The sequence below is a fragment of the Danio aesculapii genome, chromosome 3 (assembly GCF_903798145.1).
Source record: "Danio aesculapii chromosome 3, fDanAes4.1, whole genome shotgun sequence".
NCBI classification, from domain to species: domain Eukaryota; kingdom Metazoa; phylum Chordata; class Actinopteri; order Cypriniformes; family Danionidae; genus Danio; species Danio aesculapii.
Window position 1 is genome coordinate 24,601,257 of NC_079437.1, and position 27,500 is coordinate 24,628,756.

Consider the following 27,500-nt stretch of genomic DNA (forward strand, 5'->3'; position numbering starts at 1 on the left):
ATTTTCCCCCCCTAAACACTTTATTCATTTTCACTCTTCGTCATTTCTCTTTCAAGTCCTGCATTCATAATTCAGACGTCTGTGGCAGTAAACATCCGAAACCATCTAAAATAAATGACAAGACAGAATCTCAAAACAAAATGCGCATTGCCTTTGTGACGGCTGCTAAAACGGACCCGACTAATTCTGTCTTTTGTCATTAAAATTTGAACACATCCGCATCTGTGATGAACGAACAGCTCTTTTCAATTACACCGCACATTAAAACTTCTTATGCAGGAACGCATTAACATTTAATCTGCTTGACCGCTCCCTGTCCCCAACCTCAGTGTTATTTAAAACATTAAGGACTCTTCTGAAAACCGGTTTTGAGTTTTTACGTATCATCGTTTTCTCAGTCTCGATCCACTCCACTACTTAACATCCTTATCTTTCGCTCCTGCATTTCGCAATAGGTAATGAATAGTTTAAGAAGGCATGTTGGCTTTGAGCGAAAAAGATTCAGAACTTCCATTAAGCTGAAAAAGGCAACTTTCCATTTCCCTTTATTACATTTTAAGACAGTCTTAGGGGAAGTGAGGAAAATCTGACGGTGCTCCAGATAAAAGTAATGGTACGTGACAGTTTGAGGACCAGTAATAAGTAAACTTCAGTGTCGGTACTGAAGTGAGGTATTCGTGGGGATTTCTGAGAAGTGTGCACTTTTGGCATGAACATAGGCTACATTCGCAATGCGGTTGGTCCCACAATCACATTGTAAAGGACACGCACAATGACATATCCCAGCTTCCCTAGAGGCTAAAATAGACTTTAAAATAAAGTAAATAAAAAAACCAATGCGATTCAGATTTAAAAACAACTATATAGTTATAAAAAGGGCAAATAGTTAAAGGATATGTTCATTCATTAATTTTCCTTCTGCTTAGTTGCGTCATTCAGGGATCGGCACAGCAGAATGAACCACCAATTTATTCAGCATATGTTTTACACAGCGAATGCCCTTCAAGCTGCAACCCAGTACTGGGAAATAAAGGATATGCTCTCAAATCTTTTTTTTTCCTTTTTTTAAATAATATTAATAATCATCATTATTTTAATTTAAGAATAAAATCATATAAATATATTACTTTATATCTAACTAAACAATTACATTTACCATTTCAAGAATTAGAATTAAAATATTTTGCTGTATCACATATAATAAAATTATTTGAATAATGAAAATCTTGTAATGACTACATTCTTGACAGGAAGCATTTGATTTGAATGCAATAAACTCAAATAAAAATATTTATAAATCAACAAAATTGATCATAAATTTCTCATAAATATTAATGGCCCATCTCTATTTATTTGTATAATTAACTCTCATAAAAGTTATGCCAAAAGACGTGGATTTATACACCTAACACCATTAATAATCATATAAAGCCTTCATCAAACAGTTGGAATATTCCTGAGGTTGCACCGCTGGTTCATTTCTGAGCAGATTTCCAGCCGAGTTGAATCTACCCACTGCAGGAAAAACCTGTGGTGTTCTCTGCTGAATTAAAGTTTTTTTTAATTGACAAATGCATTATCTAATTTACCAGAAAAGCTTAGTGGCATGAAATCCGTCCAACAAATATAAAAGCCCGTCCTCCTGACTCAACTAAAATGGTACAGCAACAAGACGCTTCCAGCTGTAGCACCACATACAGCTTGCTCAAATACTGTAGAGGAAGAGCCCTTTAAATTAAAGTAGGTCACAAGGCCAGAGCCTCCCCATCAGTTTGAAGAGCCCCTCTATTGATCACCAATAGAGTCAAGGTAAAACCACTGAGCTGTTGCTCTCATTTGAGCAAGCAATCAGCCTAAGAGTTTACACAAGCCTGTCTTTTTTAAATGACCTGCCTTTGGCTTCAAACTCCAAGAATGTAGAAGAAATCAATGCCTTTTATCCACAACTACAAGAGACTGAAGATTTAAAATCTGAATGGATAATTAGAGGCAAAATGCAGAACTTAATCTAAAATCAGTTCTACAAATGGTGTCTTGAGATGGACCAATATGATTATTTTAATAAGCAACTTTTTATTGCTGCATAATAGAATCATTTTAATAAACATGCCAAATTACCATTTAGGAACGTAATAATTGTCTGATCTCAATTAAGACCACAATGTATTTCGAGCAATATTGAAAAATAAACTGGTATGACATAATTTTGTACAAAATAAGGCATCTGGAGTTTGTTTCTGGAGTTCAAAAATGGCCAACTCATTCTTTATGGAAATGTCTAGCAGTAAACAATCAAACTGCACAAAGAAACCTACAAGGCATCTTTATAGATTTGTTTCTACATAGATCTGTGTTTACCTCTCTCATTATTATTCTACTATGGAGCAAATTGGTGGGCAGAGCTTAACAGGCAGTGATGTTAGAGCAGGCACTGATATTCTGGTTAGAAATAATTAGGCGGCACATACCACAACCTTTCGTTTTGGCTGACTGGCTTCAATATAATGTATTGTTAGACTATATGACCTCATTTCTGTGAAAAGATCAAGGGGATTTTTTATTTTTCAGTTCATGATTGTTTAAAGTGTAATTCTAATCAAAAGTAACACTTACACTTTTTTTTTAAAATAAAGAGTGTAAGTGTTAATATCAATAAAAATGCAATAAAGAAGTCTACCAATAGCAACATTGACAGACAAAACTTCTGTTTGGTTTCTTTTCCTGCGACATCACTGCTGAACAACTGCATAAATTAATACTGTTATGTGCTTTATTCAGTGTTAAATGTTACCAGTGTGAATTTGAGTACTATTTTACGTGGCATTTATTGCCATACTGAAAGTGGCAGGAGATAGTTTATAAAATAGTTTATATTGAAAATAAAATAACTAGCAAACATGGTAGTAAAAATTAATAATTTGAAAATTAACGTTAGAACGGGGAGTCATTACAAACCAATAAATATTCTTCACTCATGTAGTAATGTTAAAGATGTTTAAAACGTATTAATTCGATTAAAAACCTCAATTCGTTGGGAGCTCGCACTTTTCTGAGCTTTTGAACGGTTCTGGTATTTAAATGTTTCTGTCGTGTGGCACCTGGTGTGGGCTGACAATTTTCATGTTGCTAGAATCTCGTCATGTAGCGTGTTTATAGGACATGGTGTTAAGCTGCTTGCTTGAAAGCAATTTTCTGTACGAAGTGCGTTACTTTACTGGAATATAGAATTGCAGTGCTTTAAACCCCATCGCTGTGATCAGATTTCAGCTTCTTCACTGCCGTTTTCTCATCATGTATTTTCAATTGCATGTGTAGTTTGTTATTAATAGAAAAATGCACAACACACACTTTCATTTGTATTTAAATGTAAACGTACAATATGTCATAATATTTGAATCATCCATCTTGCCAAGAACATCCTAAAAATACTGCATGGCATTAGATGCTGAGAATACAGTAAATAAAGTTAAATATGTTGATCTCACAAGTAAAGAAACAAATTACAATCACTCCATAAGCTGATAATTAATGGGTTTCAAAGCTGTAATGGATTCATTGGAAGTGCTTTTTTAATGTACAAAGAAAATTATAGCATAAAATTGGCCATTAAAAAGGGACATCAAATTCAAAATATAAAAAATCTAAACATGTTTGTGAAGGCACAGCTGCTTCTCTGAACATGGATGATGTGTTCAGGATGCTGCTGGTTTGAGTCCTCACCTCCAGATCTGGGACACAGCCGAAACTCCAGAGCAGGTGGAGGAACCACAAGCCTGCTGTTGTCTCCCTCTGAGGTGTTGATGAGGAGCTCTAGGACACCAAAAGCTGCCTAAAGCTCTGCTCAGACTAAAATCACTGATGCTGCTGGAAGTTCACTATGTGTAATGGTACTAGATTAAATAAAGTACTTAAAAAACGCATAAACTATGCATTACAACAGTCTTGTTCCATTAATCCATCAATAAAGCAATTATTGATAGGTTGTTCAACATAAATAAATTTATTACTGCTTGTTGGATTAAAAAAAAATTTACAATATAAATCATTTATTGTACATAAATTAGTGTCAAATTACCTTTTCTATTAAAGGATCCCTTTTCCCTTCTGGAATTTATTTAAAGGAGCGTTTTTGCTTTACTATTATTTTTTAATACCTACTTCAATCAGTTAAAACAAACTGCTACCAAACAAAAAAAGTTGAAAGATTTTATGCAAGTAAAATATTATTGCTGCAATATTATTGTTGATTATTTCTTGATATTTAAATGAAGATTGATGCTGACAAACAGAAAGTAAAACTTCTTTCTCTGTTTGAAGAAACCAAACATCATATTTCAGCTGCCAAAAATAATATGCCAAATTAGATCAGATCTTTAATGTGCAGTGGACTATTATTTTAATCCATGAAGCTGCATAATGGATATCTTGTTTGAGAAATTTGGTTGAGTACATCTCTAGTTGGCTTAACCAATTAGTGTAATGCTTATTGATGCAATAATTTAACAAATGCAATGCTAAGAACTGACACACCTTCAATATTTTCACAATTGATTGCATGTTTCATGCAACATATCAAGACATTCCTGATTTACATTTTTCAATTCAATCTAGTCTTTCCATTTCCCATCAATTCTATAAGTAAAGATTTAAACCACCCTTTACTATCTATCTAAATGAAATTTTAACTTGATTTGGCCAAATAATTCCAACTGATCTGATTAGTTTTCTGCATCCAGCTTTAAAAAAAATGAGTGATTTACAGATTGTCCCGTTTGTCCCACGACACTTGGGTAAAATTTAGACAAAAACAAGTTCAACAAATGCCAACGAGTCAGTCTAGCAGACAACTTGATTGCACAAGTTGGCAACAAGAGATAAAAATAATCTTATTTATTGGTCTTTTGTATGACAATGTAAATTAAATATTGAGAGGTACACAGTATTGTATTCTCGATTGTTAATCCCTTCCCCTAACCTCTCATTCGTTAACTTAACAAAACAACAATAAATAAATAAATACCGAAGTACATTAAATACACAAGTACACGACATCAGAGTGTAATAATACAATTCAAGTATAATAATATAATCAGAGTGTAAAAATTAAATTTAGTAGATGAAAAAGTAGATGAATACCCCCCACCAAGAATTATTATTATTTATTTATTTAATAGCACCAGCTATTACTGAATCTACAGACTATCATAGTTTCATTTCTTCAGTTGTGCAGGACATTTGTTGTCATGCATTTCTTGCCCGAGGCATCGATTTAAGGCAACAGCCAGTAATCACGCAGAAGCCAAATGTTTAGCATCAATCTAACCCCGGTCTGAACTGGTAGCCGCCACGTCGCATTGCAGCTCATCTGCAGAACACTGAACTCTGCTCAACTCTATCACATCGCCAAAGCCAATGACTTCTAGTTGTTTAGTCAGTGCAAATCACGGTCAGCACGAATAGAGTTCCTCAGCAGAGGCATTCTGCTCTTCTACACCGACTTGACTTCAGAGCGAAGTAGATAAGATCAGATCAACTCATAGGGAAGACGTAGAGTCTAATAGGTGGCACGGTAAATTCAGCTTGACTAAAGGCCGAGGGCAATGGAGCATGGGCCTGTTAAATCATGTCCGTCTCTACCAACTCATCTCAAGGAAAATATTAAAGCATGTGTCACAGTCTAAGTGGAGAGGGAGCACAACAACATTTATGTCAATGCAAATTGAGTCAGTCGATTATGGCATAAGTAAACTGTACTTTATTATCAATGTCTGGATTATTCCACCTTTTTTTCCACAGATAGATGCAAATGTCCTTGACAGGTAAACCTAACTACGTAAGAAGCAAATGACAGACATTAACACAGTTTAAAAAGTATGCAGCACATTTGAGGGCGTCAAAGTTTAAACGCAGGGGACGCTGAATGACAGCTGCTGAAACTACTCTTTATTCATAATGGAGAAACTGAAACTGTGGAGGAATGAAACGAAACTTCAAAAACCGTGACTGCAGGAAAGCAGACAGCATCTGCAACCACTCATTAGTAAACCTACGACTGACTTTTGACACCTGACCTGTTTATAATCCTTTGATCTTGTTTTATAGCTGCAGTTTAATCTTTTATCAAGTGATGGTGTTATCAATCATCCCAACAGACACCAATTATGCCAACTAACACAGAGGTAAAATGAAAAGTCTTCTCACCCAAATACCCAATGCTTCAAAAGGTTCATAAAGCAATCAAAAAAATTTATTCATATGAATCAAGCGGTTTAATCTGAGCCTCCTGGTTATTATGAAATTCTTTTGGCATGTCATTAATATGTAGTTTCTAAGGTGCGAACAAACTCAAAAAGATACTGAGTGACAGAGAATTCAAAAATAATATTTGCAAAAACACTCTCTTGAGTAAGTACTTCACAACATTCTTTGCACTGTGAATGTAATCCAAGTTACTATATTTACCGTCAGTTGCATTCTCTTACACTTACAAATCCTCACCTGTGGCCCCATGGGAATGAAAATGGTCCATCAAATGTCGATGTCAGAATCTCACCCAAAAGTAGTAGGTCATTCAAGTACTTTTTGTCTACTCTTGTGAATTCGGGTACACTTAACATGCTGTAATTAATATGAGATCTTTTTTAAATAGTCCAGTGTTTCTCAACCATGTTCTTGGAGGACCACCAGAACTACACATATTCCTTGTCTCCTTAACCAAATGCACCTAATTCAGATCTTCAGCTCATTAGCAGAGACTAAAAGACCTGTAATGTGTGTGACAGACAAAACATGAAGTGTTGGTTGTCCTCCAGAAACATGGTTGAGAAACACTAGCTGTGTCCAAAAATCACCTTCTACTCAGTAGATACTGCATTAGAATTTAAAAGTCGACCGTTAGAGAAGTAGATTCTATACAGTATTAATACGAGTAGTATGAATGGAATTCGGATGTACTACATCCGCCATTCTGTCATGACCACGTGACCGACCCACGTCAGTTGAGTCGCTTCACTCCCATTCATGAATTCTCTTGAGGTGGATCACGGGACAGCGTAGAGTTAATCGGATGTGCACTTCAGAATCTCTCTGGAAGTAGTCGGTCATCTGGGTACTTCTCGCATACTGTTTTTCAAATTCTATGAATTGGGACATACAACTCGACTCGCATACTGATATTAGCATACTACACAGTATGGAAGTATGTAATTTCAGACTCAGCCACTGTTCTAGCTTCAAGAAATAGTTCAGGTCAATTTAAAAAAAAATCCTTACAAATAAAAATATGTATTATTTTACTCAATGCGTGCATTCTTGGGAATCAAAGCATATTGTGTAACAAACTACCAAAGCACACAATCCAAAGTAATAATGTATAAACTGTAAGTAACTTGCAGAACTTTAATAGTTAACTTATCTGTATAACCTTTATCTCAAGAATACTGCATTTGTATCACTGAACAGTACTGCAATAAAACCTCTTCATTTCTTTTGGAGAAAAACGCTCCTGGTTATTTCTAGACTGAAGCGTCTGAAGCATTATAACTCATTAAAGAGCCGTTTAATCCCAAACGACGTGCACACTCCACATGGCTAGCGGATATTTTTTTTTCAACAACAGTGGGAAACCAATTTGTGTCAGGGGTACAATGACCCCTGAAGCAAACATTTTGACTGACTCCCTCTTCATCACATCACAGATGAGACAGAGCATTAAGTGGAGCCATCCTACTCAATCAGCCTCTATGGAGAAAATTAAGAGTGAATGAAAAGGTCAATTCAAAGAGGCTTGGCCTTTCAGTGACAGCTATCAGCTAGTTGATGTTTACAAGAAAAACTGCCACTGTTGTCTATTTAAGAAAATCATTCTGCTAATCACAAGAGCAAACTAAAACCAAGAGCATCTAACATTTTGTTCATTTAGAAGTAAATTAAAGAGAAACTATTTAGATTGTTCCACTCGTTGTGGTAGTAAGCAAAATCCCTCAAAAGCCCTTGATTAAAAACCAAAAACACTTGAAGACCATCATGTTTTCACAGTCATGAAGCCTGAATTCATAATCCAAGAAAGACTGTAATGATATCATTGGTGCCTTAAATCCAAAACACTATTAAAAGCATGATAGTATCATCAAAACGGGTCTGAAAACATGCACTCACTTCTCTTGACTAAAGGAGCAAACTTTATATACAACAGGACAGCTCTTATCTACTGTGCTGGAGAGTATTCCCTGACCTTTTTCATCGCAAGGTGTTCATTACAATATGAAACAGGCAAAAACTGCAAAATGAAAAATTAAATAGCAGCAATTGAATTTTGGACAAGATAAACTTAACTAAAATGCTATTGGAAAATATAAATGTAAAAAATGTAATGATATAACATAGGTTACAAATGATATATCATGTGCGTCTACAGATTTGTATTTAATTTCATTTTCTTTGTTATATTATAATTTATACTTCATAAACAAACTGTTAAATGGATCTTATTATAATGTTGCTGTCAGTTTTACGAATGACTTTTATATTTTATTTATATGCTAAAAAAGGAAAACAAATAAAATGATCACTTTGGTCACTTAAACTGTATTAGTAGTATACCGAACATTCTCTCTAAATATCAGTACTGGCCTTTGATGAGCCCACGTAGATTAAACACCAAAAACAAGTCAAAACACAGCCTCATTTGGCTGTCACATCAAAACAGAAACCAAGACCAGGCGACCAGAGCTCGTTTACCACCAAAACCTCATTTTGAGATGCTTTTGGGTGCAATGAAAGGGTCATTCAAGATCTCCAGACCAACAGAAACCTGTGGGTTTTCTACATCACCACTGTTTTCAGATATACTGATGTTAAACACGATTTCACAAACTCAAAAGTTAACAAGGAAGTAAAAAAGTTCTCTAAATACAATATGAGCTGTAAATGTGCTAGAGTTATTAAGAGGTACTTAAGTTGAAGCAGGGTGGAACATTGGCAAAGTGGGTAGCGCTATCGCCTCACGGCAAGGTCGCTGGTTCGAGCCCCGGCTGGGTCAGCTGGCATTTCTCTGAGGACTTTGCACGTTCTTCCCGTGTTCACGTGGGTTTCCTCCAGGTCCTCCGGTTTCCTCCATAAGCAGGTGTTATAGGTGAATTGGGTAAGCTAAATTGTCCATAGTGTATGTATGTCCTGGCCCTCCAGGTTGGGGGTTGAGTGTTGAGCTAACGACCCACCTCGTAAAAATTAGATGTTACGAAACACCAATATGGTGCAGCTAAATATCAACTCCAATATAAACGGCCCTGGGAGTAAGTTAAAGCAAATTAGCTTAAAGAAAAAAATCAGCACACTATAGCAAATGCACTAAAGCCCACTCAGAAGACCTTAGCAACTGCAAATCATCACCTTGGCAACCACCAAGAACACTGACTTTCGCATGGGCAAATATATGTAAATGTGGTCTAAAATATAATGCTGTCAGTGTCAGCAGATATTAGAGATGGCCTCTTTCTACTAAAATCTTCTTCTTTTAGCACTCTTGCTGACTTTTGGGCCATTTTTGCACACTTTGAAGAATCACTTCCTCATTAAAATCACAGACGCAAATCGTAATAAAAAAAGGACAGAGAACTTCAAACTCAACAGACCATGCAGGAGGGGAGGTGCCGAATTTGGAGTCAGTCAGTAAACTAAATTCTTTACAATAGTTATGGTCAAGTAACTTGATCGCAAAATAATTATTAGGATGAATTATGGTTGTTGGCATAACAAAAAGATAAATATATAAATGTCTATACCAGTGGTGGCCAAACTCAGTGCCGGGATGGCTGGTGTTCAGAAAAGTTTAGTACCAACTAGGGCTGCACGATTCTGGCTAAAACAAGAACCACTCTTTTTTTTTTTTTTTTTTTTTCTGCTTAAAATGAAGATTATGATTTTCTCACAATTCTGTAGATGTAAAATAAATATGAGTAGGTTAATATGAGTAGGCTATTATTATTGTTATTTCTCATACGTATGGTAAAACAACAACAATAATAATATTAGGCCTATGTGTAGGTCTACTGCTGGTTTTACTGGTAAAATAAAACATTTGTCATTATCAGATTCTCTTATGCAATATATTCAACATTATATAGGCTAGAGTAGTTATACTGACTCCGCAAACATTTATTTTTAAGCACAACTCTCTGTGTTCACCATGAAAGAAAATACATATCAAATACTTGTCGTAATCATAACTTTAAAATGTGATATGATCATTTAAATGATGTGCGCTCTTTCGGTTTCACTTTCACTGCCGAGTGCGGCTCATGTCATGGCTGCCATTACTTTGAGTTCAGTTTGCTACAAACTGGGTGTTATTTACAACTTCATTACCTTTTATTCACAGCCTATGTAGGTTTTGTTCACTAAAGTAGACATCACTGGCAGCTACACGCACATCCTCTTGGTAGTAAAATAAGTCAGCTTGTGTGTGTTTTATTTCACGACCACGAATACGTCATTACATTAAGACAGAAATGACATTTTTGGGTGAATTATACCTTATAAATACAGTATGTGACACTTTCGACATTATTGGGAGGTGTCCATGTTGCTGAGCAATGTATATAAAACAATGTGAAGACTTGTGCGTCCGCCTTTATGCTTCTCTCCTGACTGTGAAAATATAATTGGCTGAATCATAGAAAAGCTGAATTAAGATCGTGCGTAGAGTCCAATTGAGATCGCAATGTTTTTTTTATTTATCGTGCAGCTCTAGCTCCAACCCCTATCTAATACACCTTAAGCAGCTAATCAAACTCTTACTAGTCATACTAGAAGCTTCCAGGTAGGTCTGTTGAGGCAAATTGGAACTAAGCCATGTAGGTCACCGACCCTCAAGGACCAAGTTTGGGCAGCCCTTGTCTATACAAAGTCATTTAGTACATGCATGCTGTCTGATACATATTACAAGGAAGCAGGATGATATATGATTGCTTGGTGCATAATTTATAACTCCACCCCTTGTTCTGCATGCATTATCCAACACTATAATCTGAAGTGTATGTGAAATAAATAAATAACAGAGTACCAGTCCAATGTCATAATCCTGCCCAGTGTCACACGTTTTCATCCACACCCCTTCAGGACGTGGCTCATTTAGCGACTCTGCCACTCCATCACACAGACAAAGACCTGAAGATAATCCCGTACAGTAATCAGATCAATCGAGTGATGCTGTTGACGTGCTTATGACAGGCTTATGCATGCATAATGCATGAAAGATGCCCCCAAGTTCAACCTGAAGGATTAGAATGATTGCGTTTAAATCTCCAGGCACTTGAATACAAGCCCTTTCCTCTGCACATCTCATATGCTGCAATCCAGCTCAAAGAGGGATGGCTTGAACTCTCCTTGGGGAGCGAACGAAAGAGCGCGGCTTTACATAAGCTGGACAGTGATGTACAGCTGTGAGGTCTGGACAGATTAACAGATGCTGCGCTTGAGATTAGCATTCAGATGCAAAAGGAAAGAGAAATTGTGTGATTGTGTAAACAGAAGTTCTAAGAAACTGCCGTTTCCATGGAAGAAACTACAGCGATATCATGAAGCTGATAACAGAGGTGAAGAAATAATGGCATAATACTTAGAACTAATAGAAGAAATGTGCAGTATGCCTTTTAGTTCATACCTACACGTACTGAACATAGCCCTAACAAACGCAGGTTCTTCTCAATAAAAATATCAGATGTGAGAAAATAATGGCAAATTTTTAATGATTTGTCTGTTCGTTTCGAAAACACGTTAAAATATCAATTTAAACTATTTACTCAAATGCTGACCACAGCAATGTGCTTTGAAATTACATAAAATAAACAATAGCTAACATTGTTAAATAAACAGGAACTCATTTGAACTAGTTTATGTTTGAAAATATCTATTTAGTTCCTTAGTTTCATTTGCCGACCACAATAAACTCCGTTGCAACTGCATTAATATAACTAAACATAGATATATAAGAGGAAATAAACTTGAAAAACCAAAAAAAACAGTCTCTAAAAATCTATAAATATCTCTCTTTGTTCATTCATATCTAAAAATGCTCTAAGTAAATATTCTATTTAATTCATGCATTTTAGATGCTGATTAAATTCTAAAAGTCAGAGAAAAGCAAAAAAAAAAAACCTCTTAAAAATATACATGAACTAGCCTAATAAATCCACAAATGGCTCATATTTGTGATATTAATCTAACCTAAAAAAAATAAAATAAAACTAAATCTTCCAGAAAGTGCTTTAGAAACAAGAAATTATGCAACATTGGCAAAAATTCCTTCCAATAATGCAGGAAATCTACAACCACCTTTTTTTGTTAATTTGGAGCTAAAATACTCTGAAATATCTAGTCCTTAGTTATAAAAGCTGACTACGATAAACGTATAATTACCTACATATCAACATGCCGATGGTTCTGGCACAATATTACATATATTTCATAATATTTCATCTTACAAAGAACTTCCCTATTCTCACAATACTATAATCATCCATCCTGCATGATGTAAATGTGATCACTCTTACTGGCATCTGAACAGAAGATCAAGCAATAAATCTATATAGTAACTAATAAGCAAATTCATACAGGGCCAACATTACCTGTAAGTATAGTTTCGGCACTTAATTACTAATTAATGAACACATAAATTCTGATCATTCTCAATCGCATGCTCATCTATATTAATAAGCAAAGACAAACATTAAATAACCATGCCTTACCTTCAATATTTCCCCACGTTTAAAACTCAGCTCATCATCTGCAGTTGCTTTGAAATCATACTTGGCAATGGCCTCCATGATTTCAGTCAAACGGACACCAGTGTAGTAAGGTATAAAGCAGCGGAAAATGCCCCCTGGTGCAGTTTATATCCCTATTGTGGACCAGAGGACCAGACAATGAGATCTCAATAGCGATGATGAGCACAGATCCAAGCAGACACAATGATCTCCACCTGCCTCTCTCTCTCTCTCAGCCCGCGTCTGTCCTCCCGTCGCGATCCTCACATAAAGATCACGCCGAGAAACCTGTAAACAAAATACACTCTTTTAGAAAATCCGATAAGACTCGATGTGGTTCATCTAAGTGTTCTAGATTATTCAATGGGCCGCGCCCCGCGATACAACTGGCATTAAAAAGCAAACGCTCCCCATAAAGAGGAAGGAAACCCGTCTGCCTGACGTCTCAGACGGCCAATGACGCGACGCGGGCTGAGTGGATCATCCAATCAGAGTAACGCGTCCAACCAATCAACGCGCTGAAAAGGACGTCGACGCTCAATTGGCTCGGCTCCGTCTGCTGTTCAACCAATAAACGGCGAGCATTTCATAGCGTTCGGGGACGCAAGGCTCGATAACGTCATAGCGCTATAGAACGTGCATAGAATAATATTCGTTTAATCCTGAGCAAATATCAAGCACTGCGCAGACATAAGTCAACATGCAAACGACATGTAGTCAATTAACCATATTATATTTCAAGCAGAGAAAATACGTAAGTGACGCCGGAAATCCAACTACTTTAAACTGTACCTACAGCATGTTTATGTTATCGTTCACTTTAATCACATTGACGTCGTCTATATGCATTGTGTCCAAATTCCAGTGTTTAACAATGACATATTATTAATAATAACTGAAGGTATATGAATCCTGAAGTTGTATGATTTAGCATTACATAACAACGACATACAATGTTTACATCCTTCACATAGAATAAATGTCAACTTCAAACAGACATAAGTGAAAATGTTGACCATTATACACATTATAAATCTCACGTTCGCTGTTTGAATGTGTTAATAAAGTTTTTAAGTGTTATTATAGTCCATATGTACTGTTTAAATGTGAAAAAATAAATAAAGTAATCAAAATATCCCAGTGCAATTCCCAAGTTTCCAGTCTATAAATCTCGCGAAGTAACTTTTAAAAATGAAACGACACTGTCAAGTCATTGTTAATATGTCTATAAGTTTAAAAGTAATTTATTTGTTTCCACACATTTATACCACGCGAATAGTTGTAATGTATAGTAAGCATACAGGCCTTATGGCCTTTGCTAATATTAACGTGAAGGGAAAAAACACTGACGCTGGCAGTCAGAGAAAAGATGTACTTTCATATACTCACTTTTGTAAACAACTGCAAGGGCCGATAGTCGCTCTCCAGTTTTAGTGAACGCAGAATCCACGCTTATTGATCTTTAATCGTTGCTGGGATTGAGCTCTTGTACCTCGCCCGACTTGAAATGGTGAAAATTGCTGTATTTTTCTGTTTATTTCCGTTTCCTCTTTGAATCGGCAACGTCTGCATGTGCAGCTTTCGTCTGCCTCTAGTGGGCGAGTTGTGCCATTGCACATGTTTAGAACAAAGTCCATTAATGTTCAATAGGCTACAGTATAGCGCCATCTTCTTGTTAAATATGTGGAGTGCCCTGCTTCTTTTTCAGATCAAAAACATTTGGATGTTTATGATGAAATTGGGGCGACACGCTGGCTCAGTGGTTGCCACTGTCGCCTCAAAGCATGAAGGTCGCTGGTCCCGAGTCCCAGTACTGGGCTGCAGCTGGAAGGGCATCCACTGTGTAAAACATATGCGGGTTAAGTTGGTGGTTCATTCCACTGTGGCGACCCCTGATTAATAAAGGAACTAAGCCGAAGGAAAATGAATGAATGATGAAATTATCCATAACAATTAATCCTTAACATAATAGTGCAGGGGTTTATAGTCTTTTTAGATGTCATGGACCCCCAAATACGACAATTAATGTGTGAGTGGATCACTGATCTATAAAATTAAACATATCATTACATCTCATTATTATTATTAAGTTAAATCCTGTTTGTGTATAAATTATATATCATTTATATTTATTAGACTATTTTAGTCCAGTTCAACAATTATTCAGTTGTTTATTTATACAATTTTGTGGTTATTTAATAGCACGAGTGTATATGTATTATGATTTTATTGTTTACTTACACATCTATTTATACATTATATATATTCAGTGTGCCACATGGTGGCTTAGTGGTTAGCACTGTCACCTCACTGCAAGAAGGTCGCTGGTTCGAGTCCTGGCTGAGTCAGTTGGCATTTCTGTGTGGAGTTTGCATGTTCTCCCGTTTTGGCATGGGTTTTCTCCAGGTGCTCTGGTTGCCCCCACATTCCAAACACATATCGGTGAATTGAATAAACTAAATTGGCCGTAGTGTATGAGTGAATGAGTGTGTGTGGATGTTTCCCTGTACTGGAAGGGCATCCACTGTGTAAAACATATACTGGATAAGTTGGCGGTTCATTCCGCTGTGGAAACCCCTAATGAACAAAGAGACTGAAGGAAAATGAAATAATGAATATTTATTAGATTACTTTAGTCAAATTCAATAATTATTCAGTTGTTTATTTATACAATTTTGTGGTTATTTGTTAGCATGTTTCAATATGTATTATAATTTTTTGTTTACTTACACTTATATATTATATATATATATATATATATATATATATATATATAGCCTCTATATTCAATGTATTATTAATTTTAAATGCTTGTTTGAATAAACACCCTAAATCCCAATCTGGATGCAGCCTTTATAATGCAAGCTGAGATTGCATCATTCAGCGATGCAATGTCGAACCCAATACACTCAAATAGAGCTAGTGATATCACTGTGAGGGGTAGGGTTAGGGGTGGGGTTAGTTGAGCCCATTATAAAGCATTGGATGCAGCTTAGATTGCATCTGCACCAGGTCTACATCCAGACCACTCTCATAAATCTAGTCAATAATCGATTTCTCATCCCGAGCAAACTGTGAAGTCATCATCAGAGGCGGATTTAGTGATTTGGGGGCCCTAAGCAGTTTCCAGCCATGGGGTCCAGCAGTCCTAAAATGCACCCTTTGTAGTTTTATTAATGTTTTATTTATTTATTTAGCTGTTTTTTTTTTCTTATATCACTGAATCTCCTTTTTTATGTTTTATTTGAATGAAATCTCTAAATTTTTTGTGATTTTTTTAAAGTGAATTCACAACTAAAACTTTTCGGCTTAGTCCCTTTATTAGTCTGGGGTCGCCACAGGGGAATGAACCGCCAAATTATGCAGCACATTTTAGGCAGCGGATGCCCTTCCAGCTGCAACCCAACACTGGGAAACATCAATACACACTTTCTCACACACACATACACTACGGCCAATTTAGCTCACCCAATTCACCTGTAGTGCAGGTCTTTGGACTTGTGGGGGAAATCGGAGCACCTGGAGGAAACCCATGCCAACATGTGGAGAACATGCAAACTCCACACAGAAATGCCAACTGACTCTGCCAAGCCTCTAACCAGCGACTTTCTTGATGTGACGCGACAGCGCAACCCACTGCTCCACCGCGCGGCCCTTCTAAAAAAAACATAATAATAATAAAAAAAATAAAAATGAAAAATAATCAATCGAAAATAAAAAAAAATTGTTTTTAAGCTGAATCTTTACCTGACTTGGCTGCTGGACTGCTCCATGATTGGAAGTATAAGATACATTTGCGTAGATGTTATAATTATGTCAAAATGCAATTTGTTAGACCCTCACCATACAGAATATGACAGAAAATGATGTTATATATAATTTATACTTCTAGATGCTTACTGGTGGCCCCCAAATATCCTGAGGCCCTAAGCGGTTGCTTACTTCGCTTATTGGTTAAATGCGCTCCTGGTCATCATGCAAAATAGCCGTCAAAACCTGTCAAATATTTCCTGCACATTTCTGTTTTAGAATTGATTAATATGTGAGTCTTGACTTTCATAAATGAAGGGGAGTTTAAATATTAGATCAACCAGTGATCGATTCTTTAAACCTTCAATTGGCAATGTATAGTATGTATAGACAAATCACAAGACGATTTCTAAAAGTAGAAGAAGAACCAGAAAATTAGCCCAAAACAAGAATAAGTGAGCAGAGAATGTGTAGACTGATGAAATAAGTGATTCTTGCTCACAATGGCTGAAGTGAATTGAAAAATCAACACTAGCGTGTTTTTCTTCTTCAGCTTCAGCTCATGTGGTGAAATGTTGGGCATGTTGTAAAATCTGAGATGCACTTCATCAGACCTTGAGTGGTTTAATTGAGTCACCACTGTCTTTCCATTAGTTTGAGCCAATCTGGCCATCCTCCTCTGACCTCTGGCATCAGCAAGGAATTTGTCTCCTTTTCAAGCTATTTTCTGTAAACATGCAAACATTCTGATGCTCCATTTAAACTTAAGCAGATTGTGTTCACATCTATTCACCAATGCATTCACTTACTGCTATTTAATTGCTGTGTGTGACCTTGTATTGCTTATGTTGTGAGGACCAAATGTCCCCAAATACTAGTAGATTTTGACTTTGTCTCTCTTTTTTGAGTATATTACAGTTGAAATGGTTATGTGACAGAAATAGTTCAGCCTTTTTAGTCGCTGTTGTTTGGGAAAGTGTAAAAGAGTACACTGCATATTGACAGCGCGGTTAAGCATTTTATTTGTGAACAAAGACACTTTTCATTCTGACCGTCAAATGTTTTGGAGAGATGAAGGATTTTGCAGGTAATTCATTGTTCGTGTGTTGTTTGTACAAATTGTTGTGAGAAATCCACTTAGTTTAGAAACGATAAGAATGACATTGAGAAATGCTTCAAAGTGAGAGGGGAAATTGATTAGAATACAGGAAGTAAACATCTTCGAGGGCACTTGGCACTATTGTTGAAAAGCTCAGAATGTAGTAGAAGGACTTAGAACTGTATAACCTTCATGATAATAATAATAATAAAGTTTATTTTTATATAGCATCTTTAAAAGTAGCATCTCAAGGCACTTTATGGACATGCTGTATAAAATGTGCCCAGTAAAAGATACATACAAGGATGAATGCAAAAAAATTCATTCATTTTCTTTTCAGCTTAGTCCCTTTATTCATCAGGGGTCACCACAGTGGAATTAACCGCCAACTTATCCAGCATATGTTTTACACAGAGGATGCCCTTACAGCTGCAACCCAGTACTGGGAAACATCACTCTTTCACGCACATACACAATGAACAATTTAGTTGTTAGTTTATTCAATTCACCTCTACCCCATGCCTTCGGACTGTGGGGGAAACCGGAGCACCCGGAGGAAACCCACACGAACACAAGGAGAACATGCAAACTCCACTTAGAAATACCAACTGGCCCTACCTGGACTCGAACAAGCAACCTTCTTGCTGTGAGGCGACAGAGCTAACCACGGAGCCATCGTGACGCCCTTGCAAAAAAAATATGCAATGATAGAATAGAATTTAAAACACATATAAAACCATACCCTTTACATGTCAGCTTTCATAAACAAACTGAACAGTTTTATTTAAAGTAAAATTATTTACTGTAAACGTGTTGTTGCAACATTTAACTGATATAGAACATGCTTTGTGTATTTCCAGCAAACAATTTTGTGTTTTAATAGACGTCTAATAGACATCTAAAGTAGACAGCTTGGCTACAACAAGGCTAAATTTGAGCTGTCAGTGAAAATCTAATAGACATCTAAGAATAGCCCAAAACTAGACTAGTCGTCAAATAGACAGATTAAACAGACTTTATATGTGTAGTCATTCATTTCTGTTTATTTGATGACTAGTCTAGCTTTGGCCTATTTTTAGACGTCTATTAGATTTTCACTGACAGCTCAAATTTAGCCTTATTTTAGCCAAGACTAAGTTTAGACGTCTATTACACATCTATTAGACATCTTTTAAAAACAAAAAATGCTTGCTGGGTTTAAAGCAAAAAACCTCTACATAAAAATTAATATGCATACACACACACACACACACACACACACACACACACACACACACACACACGCGCGCGCGCGCGCGCGCGAGCACACACACACACGCGCACACACACGCGCACACACACGCGCACACACACACACACATACACACACACACACACACACACACACACACACACACACACACACACACACACACACGATATGTGCACATGTTGTGGAGGATATTCATAATAAGATATTTACAGGACTTAAAATAAAACTGCTAAGGAGGAATATTGCTGCCAAGCAGGATTATTGCCGCATCCAGAATTGCATATAAAAATAATGTCAACATTTTTACATTTTTAATTAAAAAAGCATTATTTAAGACAACAGAGCTCTGTGGTGTACAATGATACAATAATGCATAATAAAACAAAACACACACAAATAAAACCCAGCAAGAGACAAGGACAATATGGCAAAATATATAATGTAGAATTGTCTGAATTCACAGTATTTGGGGAAAAATAAAGGTGACAGTGTTCAGCATATATAAGTACACCCCTCATAAATCTATCTTTTAAATTCATATTTTTAATAGGAAGTTATACAATATTATATTTCTGCATGTACATTAGATTAGTCAGTACTGAAGCCAAATCTGGAGCTTATCTAACAAAATAACTTAAGATAACGGTCCAAAAACTGGTACACCCAAAATTATATGTTATAGAAAAATATTAAGTACACATTAAAAAAAAAAGAAAAAATCAAGAGAAGCAAAAAATAGAAAAATTTAGTTGAAATTTTGTAGGTTGTATTTTATTTTTGCAATATTTTGCTTGAATTTAATTGTATTCTCTTTCAATTTCCAAGTGTTTGGTGACTTAAATATTATTTTAATAAATATCTGTTCAATAAATCTGTTTTGTTTAAATGCAACAAAATACATAGCCTATATTCACTGAGAAATGGATACAAATATTTATTTTCAAAATGCGGTGTACTAAATTATGCAGAGCACTGTATGTTTTTTTTCTGTTAGTGCTTAACAAACAAACCAAATAAGACTTTCAGTTGTTAGCAACATTCTTTCTGTTCATTTAATTAAATATAACTAAAACTACAGCACTTATGTGCATGGTAACTTTTTTTGTCAGACATTTTATTTTGTTTATGAACTTGCTCATTGTTAGGGAAGCAGACGGACAAGTTAGGTAAGTATATAATGAAAGATGTTTATTACAGCAGAGGAGCAGACAAGGATAACAAAGGGGATGTGACTGTAGTATGGTTGCGCTGATATTCCTTCTTCGCAGCAGGATGGATGATAGACACTGAGGGAGACCGAATGCACACACCAGAGGGCTTGCGGGGAAGACAGACTGAAGACACACTCAATACAGACAGGACACCGGGAACACTGGACAGACTGGAACGAAACAGAGAGCAGGTAAGTTCAAGAGATTAGATCAATGTGATAGTGACTACCAGGAGGTACTCGCTATGAGTCCGCTTCGTGGGAACGAGACCGGACACTGACTGAAGTGAGGTGTGTGCTTATATAGTGACTGGAAGTGATTGGGTGCAGCTGTGTGTGGTTAATACTCAGGTGACGGTGATCGTTGCGTGATGCTGGTGGAAGAGCCTGGCCAATCCGTGACATTACCCCCCTCCCCAGGGCCCGCTCCTGAGGGCCTAGACCGCCGACGCCGTGGTGGTCTACCTCGTCCACGAGGTGCTGGGAACTCGGGGTGATTGGAGTGGAACTCCTCCATAAGTGCGGGATCTAATATATCGGATCTGGAGACCCAAGACCTCTCTTCTGGACCATATCCCTCCCAGTCTACGAGGTATTCCAGATGACCACCATGACGTCGAGACCGTAGAATGTCCTTGACTTTGTATATACATTTACATTTACATTTACATTTAGTCATTTAGCAGACGCTTTTATCCAAAGCGACTTACAAATGAGGACAAGGAAGCAATTTACACAACTATAAGAGCAGCAGTGAACAAGCGCTATAGACAAGTTTCAGGCGTGTAAAAGTCTAAGAAGCAAAAACATTAGTAGAATTTTTTTTTTTTTTTTTTTTTTTTTTTTTTTTTTTTAATAGAGAGAGAGAGAGAGAGAGAGAGAGAGAGAGAGAGAGAGAGAGAGAAAGAGGGCTCAGTTAGTGGTATAGCCAGAGAGGCAATTGCAGATTAGGAGGAAAAGTGGAGATTAAACAGTTGCGTTTTTAGTCGTTTCTTGAAGACAGCAAGTGACTCGGCTGTTCTGATGTAGTTAGGGAGTTCATTCCACCAACTGGGCAGATTGAATGTGAGAGTTCGGGAAAGTGATTTCTTCCCTCTTTGGGATGGAACAACGAGGCGACGTTCATTCACAGAACGCAAGTTTCTGGAGGGCACATATATCTGCAGGAGTGAGAGCAGATACGAAGGAGCACAGCTAGAGGTCACTTTGTAAGCAAACATCAGAGCTTTGAATTTGATGCGGGCAGCAACTGGAAGCCAGTGCAAACGGGTGAGTAGCGGAGTGACATGTGCTCTTTTGGGTTCATCAAAGACCACTCGTGCTGCTGCGTTCTGAAGCAGCTGAAGAGGTTTGATAGAACTAGCTGGTAGCCCGGCTAGCAGCGAGTTGCAATAGTCCAGTTTGGAGAGGACAAGAGCTTGAACAATGAGTTGAGCTGTATGTTCAGATAGGAAGGGTCGGACCTTTCTGATGTTGTAGAGTGCGAATCTGCAAGATCGGGCAGTTCTAGAAATGTGGTCAGAGAAGTTCAGTTGGTCATCAATCGTAACTCCAAGGCTTTTTACCATTTTGGATGCAGTGATGGTTGCTCCATCCATCTGGATTGAAAAGTTATGGTGAAGGGTCGGGTTGGCAGAGACTTCAAGCATTTCCGTTTTCATGAGGTTAAGCTGGAGATGATGATCTTGCATCCAGAGTGAAATGTCTGACAGGCAGGCTGAAATGCGAGCTGGAACCGAGGGATCATCAGGGTGGAAAGAGAGGTATAGCTGGGTGTCATCAGCATAGCAGTGGTAGGAAAAACCATGTTTCTGGATGACTGTTCCTAAAGATGCCGTGTAGATAGAGAAGAGAAGTGGTCCAAGCACAGAGCCCTGAGGTACCCCAGTGTATAGATGCTGTAGGTTGGACACCTCTCCCCTCCACGACACCCTGAATGACCTGTCCGAGAGGTAGGAACTGAACCATTGAATAACAGTGCCTGTGACGCCCAGTGACTCAAGCGTAGATAGCAGGATCTGGTGGTTTACAGTGTCAAAAGCAGCTGATAAATCCAGCAAGATGAGGACAGATGATTTAGAGTCTGCTTTAGCCAGTCTGAGGTCCTCCACGACCGAGAGCAGGGCAGTCTCAGTTGAGTGGCCTTTCTTAAAGCCAGATTGCTTGTTGTCCATGAGGTTGTTTTGAGTAAGAAAGTCTAGGACTTGATTGAACACTACTTTCTCCAAAATCTTGGCCATGAATGGAAGCAGGGATACCGGTCGGTAGTTTTCAAGTAGCGTTTGATCCAGGTTGGGTTTCTTTAGCAGAGGGGTTACCCTAGCCTGCTTAAATGAAGTAGGGAATAGACCAGAGTCAAGAGATGTGTTAATTATGTGAGTCAGTGTTGGTATGACTGCAGGAGAAATGGCTTGCAGGAGATGAGAGGGAATGGGATCTAGCGGACAGATGGTTGCATGGCTTGATAGCACGAGATTGGACACCTCAGACTCAGAGAGCTGGGAGAAAGAGGTGAGCGTGTGTGGTGTTGGTGGTGTATCTTGCGTGTTTGTTGTAGGTGCAGCAAATTGAGCACTGATTTTTGCAGTTTTGGTATAAAAGAATGTAGCAAAGTCATCAGTAGTGAGTGTGGAGGATGCGGGTGGAGGAGGAGGGTGAAGGAGGGATGAAAATGTTTTAAAAAGCAAGCGAGGATTGGTGGCACTGTTGACTTTCTGACGGAAGTATGTCTGCTTTGCAGAAGTAACCTCAGTCGAGAAAGAAGACAGAAGAGTTTGGTATGTTATGAGCTGTTCAGGATTTTTTGTTTTTCGCCAGCTTCTCTCAGCAGCCCGAAGTTTTGAGCGATGCTCACGGAGAACATCAGAGAGCCAGGGTGCAGGAGGACTGGCTCGGGTTGGTCTGGATGTCAGAGGGCATAGTCTGTCTAGACATGATGTTAGCGTGGAGCAGAGTGTATCAGTTGCACTGTTCGTATCAAGTGCAGAGAGTTTGCAAGATGGAGGAAGAGAGTTAGAAACAATGGTGGATAGTCTGTTGGGTGAGAGAGAGCGTAGGTTTCTGCGAAAGGCAACTAGAGTAGGAGTGTGTGGCGGCTCAGGAGTAATGTGGATGTTGAGAGAGAGAAGGAAATGATCCGATGTTTGTAGTGGAGTTACTAGTGTTTGGTCAGCGAGGCATTGTCGAGTGTAAATAAGGTCTATATAGAGCCTTCTTCTGACATCAGTGGAAGAGGGGGTTCCTCTTCATGGCCAGGCTCTGTGGAGGGAATCAGAGGGTCGTGAAAGGGTTTAAGGAGTGACACGTGGAATGTGGGGTGGATTCTATATTGTGGTGGTAGCTGTAACTTATAAGTGACTGGGTTGACCTGTTCCAGGATGGTGAAGGGACCAACAAATCTGGGACTAAGTTTTCGGGAGGGCAGTCGCAAGCGGATGTCTCTGGTGGAGAGCCAAACTTTCTGCCCCGGAGCATAGGCAGGTCCAGGAATCCTCTTCTTGTCTGACACCTCCTTGGCTCGGCGAACTGCCCTCTGGAGATGGTGATGAGCATCGTCCCAGACCCTCTCGCTCTCCCGGAACCAGTAATCCACTGCGGGGACGTCAGAAGGTTCGCCATCCCAGGGAAATAGTGGAGGTTGGAAGCCCAGAATACACTGGAATGGCGTAAGTCCGGTGGTAGGTTGCCGCAGGGAATTCTGGGCGTATTCCGCCCAGCCCAGAAACTGGCTCCAGGAGTTCTGATGACCGTGACAGAAGGTCCTGAGGAACCGCCCCACTTCTTGAATCTTCCTCTCAGTCTGGCCATTGGTCTGTGGGTGATAGCCAGACGAGAGGCTGACGGTCACACCTAGGAGTCTAAAAAAGGCTTTCCATAGTCTGGAGATGAATTGGGGTCCTCGGTCCGAGACTATGTCTTCAGGTAGCCCAAAACATCGAAAGACATGGTTAAATAGGTTTTCAGCAGTTTCTAGGGCTGTGGGTAGACCCTTCAGAGGAATCAGACAACAGAATTTGGAGAATCGATCTACAATGACTAAAATGCAAGTATTACCTTCAGACGATGGGAGGTCTGTCATGAAATCAACTCCTAGGTGTGACCAGGGGCGGTTTGGGATGGGCAAGGGATGGAGTTTTCCTGCAGGTAGATGACGAGGACTCTTTGACATGGCACATTCTCTACAGCCTTGGATGTATCTCCTCACATCCCTCGCCATGTTCGGCCACCAGAAGCGTTGGGATAGCAGCGAGAGGGTGTTGTTGGCCCCGGGATGCCCTGTGCCCAGAGAGGTATGACTGGAGTGAATGAGATCTACCCGTTGATTTTCAGGGATGAATCGTCTATTGGGGGGACAGCCCGGCGGAGTTCTGGACTCTGGGGTGGCGACAACTGTTGGAGCAGACCAGGTGATGGGACAGACAGTGATCTGATCTGGGAGGATGTTGGCCGGGGTCTCACTTGTTTCCTGTTGGTCATGGATTCTGGAGAGTGCATCCGCCCGGATGTTTTTGGATCCTGGTCGATATGATATGGAGAACTGAAATCTGGAGAAGATAAGGACCACCGGGCTTGACGAGGACAGAGTCTTTTCGCCTCTTTAAGGTACTGTAAGTTTTTATGGTCGGTAATCACCTGGAATGGGTGTTTAGCTCCCTCCAACCAGTGTCGCCACTCCTCCAGGGCGAGCTTGATGGCTAGAAGTTCACGGTTCCCGATGTCATAGTTCTTTTCCGCCGGGCTGAGCTTACGGGAGAAGTAGGCGCATGGATGGAGTAGTGAGGGATTACCATGAAGCTGGGACAAGATGGCTCCTACTCCGGTGGTCGATGCATCCACCTCGACCACGAAAGGTAAGTCGGGATTGGGGTGAGTCAGGAGTGGAGCCTGCGTGAAGGACTTCTTGAGTCTTTGGAAGGCTGCGGCCGCTTCGGGTGACCAGGATAGCGTTTTGGGTTGATTCTTTAGGAGGTTGGTAAGTGGAGCGGTGATAAGACTGTAGTTGTTGATGAAACGGCGATAGAAATTGGCAAACCCTAGGAATCGTTGGAGTTCTTTGATGGTTTTTGGTTCAGGCCAGGAGATGACGGAAGTGACCTTCCCCTCGTCCATGCGAACCCCTTTTCGGTCAATGATGTATCCGAGGAACTGGACAGATGGTAAGTGAAATGAGCACTTCTCAGCCTTGAGATACAATTTATGGTTCCGTAGGGTTTGTAGGACCTCCGCAACGTGGTGGCGATGTTCGGCCTCACTCCGGGAGTAAATCAGGATATCATCAATATAGACAATGACGGAGATATGGAGGAACTCCCGGAGGACTTCGTGTATGAAGTTCTGGAATACGGAGGGGGCGTTGACCAGACCATAGGGCATTGTTACGCCCCGTGTGGCTCGGAGGATGAAAAGGGCTTAACATAATTATGACAACCCAATCTTTTATGAATTCCCCTGAGACGTTAGCTGCTATGAATGGACACAGACAACAATGTGTCAAAAAAAGTGGTTCGTTTTATTACAATAAAGGAAAATATTTAAATCACCCAAAATGTATTTACAAATGTGTACAATAAATGCAAAATGAAGTTAACAAACAAACCTGATAGAGGGAAGGAAAACCAGATATTCGTAGTGTCCAGTAGGGGTCACAAACGCCGTCTTCCATTCGTCCCCCTCGCGTATTCGTACCAGATTGTAGGCGCTGCGGAGGTCCAACTTAGTGAATATCCTGGCGGATCGGAGTTGTTCCAGGGCAGCAGGGACGAGAGGAAGTGGGTATCTGAATTTGATGGTTCCTTGGTTCAGGACTCGATAATCAATACATGGCCGCAGCCCTCCGTCCTTCTTGGCCACAAAGAAGAAGCTTGAGGCCGCGGGTGACGTGGACTGGCGAATATACCCCTGACTCAGAGCCTCCTGAATGTACTCCTCCATGGCCTTAGTTTCTGGAAGGGACAACGGGTAGATCCTACCTCTGGGCATAGGAGCATCAGGAAGCAGGTCAATGGCGCAGTCCCATGGCCGATGTGGAGGTAGCTGGGAAGCTCTCTTGGGGCAAAATACGTCCTCGTATGAGGAGTAGATCTTCGGGATCTGGATGGATCGTTTCTCAACTGGACTTTCGACAGACGTGACGTAGACATTTATGGGTTTCTGGATCTGCAAGGGTAGGTCGGGAAAACAGCTGGAGACGCATTCTTTGATTTCTCCGGTGCCCCAAGAGAGGATGGGATCGTGCTTCACCAGCCACGGGCGCCCTAGGATGATGTCCATTGATGCTCCCTCCAGAACCAGAAATTGAATTTCTTCCTTATGAAGTAACCCTACTCTGAGAGTGACGGGTTCACATTTACGATGGATACGTGCCTGGGAATGGATATCGGTGGTTATAGGTTGAATCTGGTAGACGTGCGTCGAGGCTTCGGTGTGGAGCTGGAGGCGGCGACAGAGGGCGTGCGAGATGAAATTTCCGGCTGACCCGGAGTCGATGAGGGCCGTGACTGAAATAGAGACAGAATGGGCAGTTAACTGAACATTGGTGGTGAGAGGGTGCATTTTTTCAACGGGAGAACTGAACACTCACCAATGAACGTACTGGACGAATGGGACAGTCCAGCCTGACATGTCCTTCGGCACCACAGTACATACACAGACCCCGGGTCAGCCTCCTCTGTCGCTCAGTAATCGTAAGTCTACCAGACTCGACAATCATAGGTTCTGGTTCTGGAGGGACGACTGGCTCTGGCGGACGAAGGAGTGCTTGTGAGTTTGATGGGAGATCATGCTGGTAGACCTTCAGACGATCAGAACATCGAAGTGAGTGTTGGATGAATTTTTCCAACCCCATGGTATCGTCGAGGGCTGCCAGCTGTAACCTCAGGTTGGGCTCCAATCCGAGCCGGTAAGTGGTTAGGAGAGATCGCTCATTCCATCCACTAGCAGCAGCCAGAGTACGAAACCGGAGCTTATAGTCCTGGGTGGACATGGCTCCCTGCTTCAGATGATACAATTGTTCTCAGGCTGCTACTTCTCCATCTGCGCGACCAAAGACCTCCTTGAAATATGTGGTAAAGTTATGAATGGAATTGGTTACCGGCCCAGCTTGCTGCCAGATGGTCTCAGCCCACCGGAGAGCCGACCCAGAGAGAAGGGAGATGATGAATGCAATTTTGGACCGATCTGTGGGATATAAATCTGGTTGCATTGTGAATATCAGAGAACATTGTAATAGAAAGCCATTGCACTCCTCCGCCCCGCCAGAGTAGGGCGCTGGTCGAGCCATGGGACTGGATGAGTGGGTGGACGGTGAAGAAGTGCTCGGTGCTGGTGGTGCTTCGGGAAGTGGAGTAGCTGGCATTAAAACTCTCTTCAGGGAGTCCACCAACTCCTGAATGGGATCGGGAGTGCTCATGCTGTACTGGTGTTGGT

General features: G+C 39.7%; 1 protein-coding gene across 2 annotated transcripts in view; it reads right to left on the minus strand.

Annotated features, from left to right (window-relative positions):
- Positions 1–14,307, minus strand: part of grb2b (growth factor receptor-bound protein 2b) — a 58,163-nt gene extending 43,856 nt beyond the window's left edge. Inside the window, exons 1-3 of one of the 2 annotated variants that reach the window (XM_056453472.1) lie at positions 14,154–14,307; positions 12,980–13,052; positions 12,747–12,898 (exon numbers count right to left, since the gene is read on the minus strand). In XM_056453472.1, coding sequence (XP_056309447.1) covers positions 12,747–12,824 — 78 coding nt within the window. In that variant the 5' untranslated portion in view covers positions 12,825–12,898; positions 12,980–13,052; positions 14,154–14,307. Of the gene's footprint in view, positions 1–12,746; positions 13,053–14,153 lie in introns of both variants that reach the window. The other variant, XM_056453471.1, reaches the window with a different exon arrangement.
- Between the last annotated feature and the right edge of the window lie 13,193 nt (positions 14,308–27,500).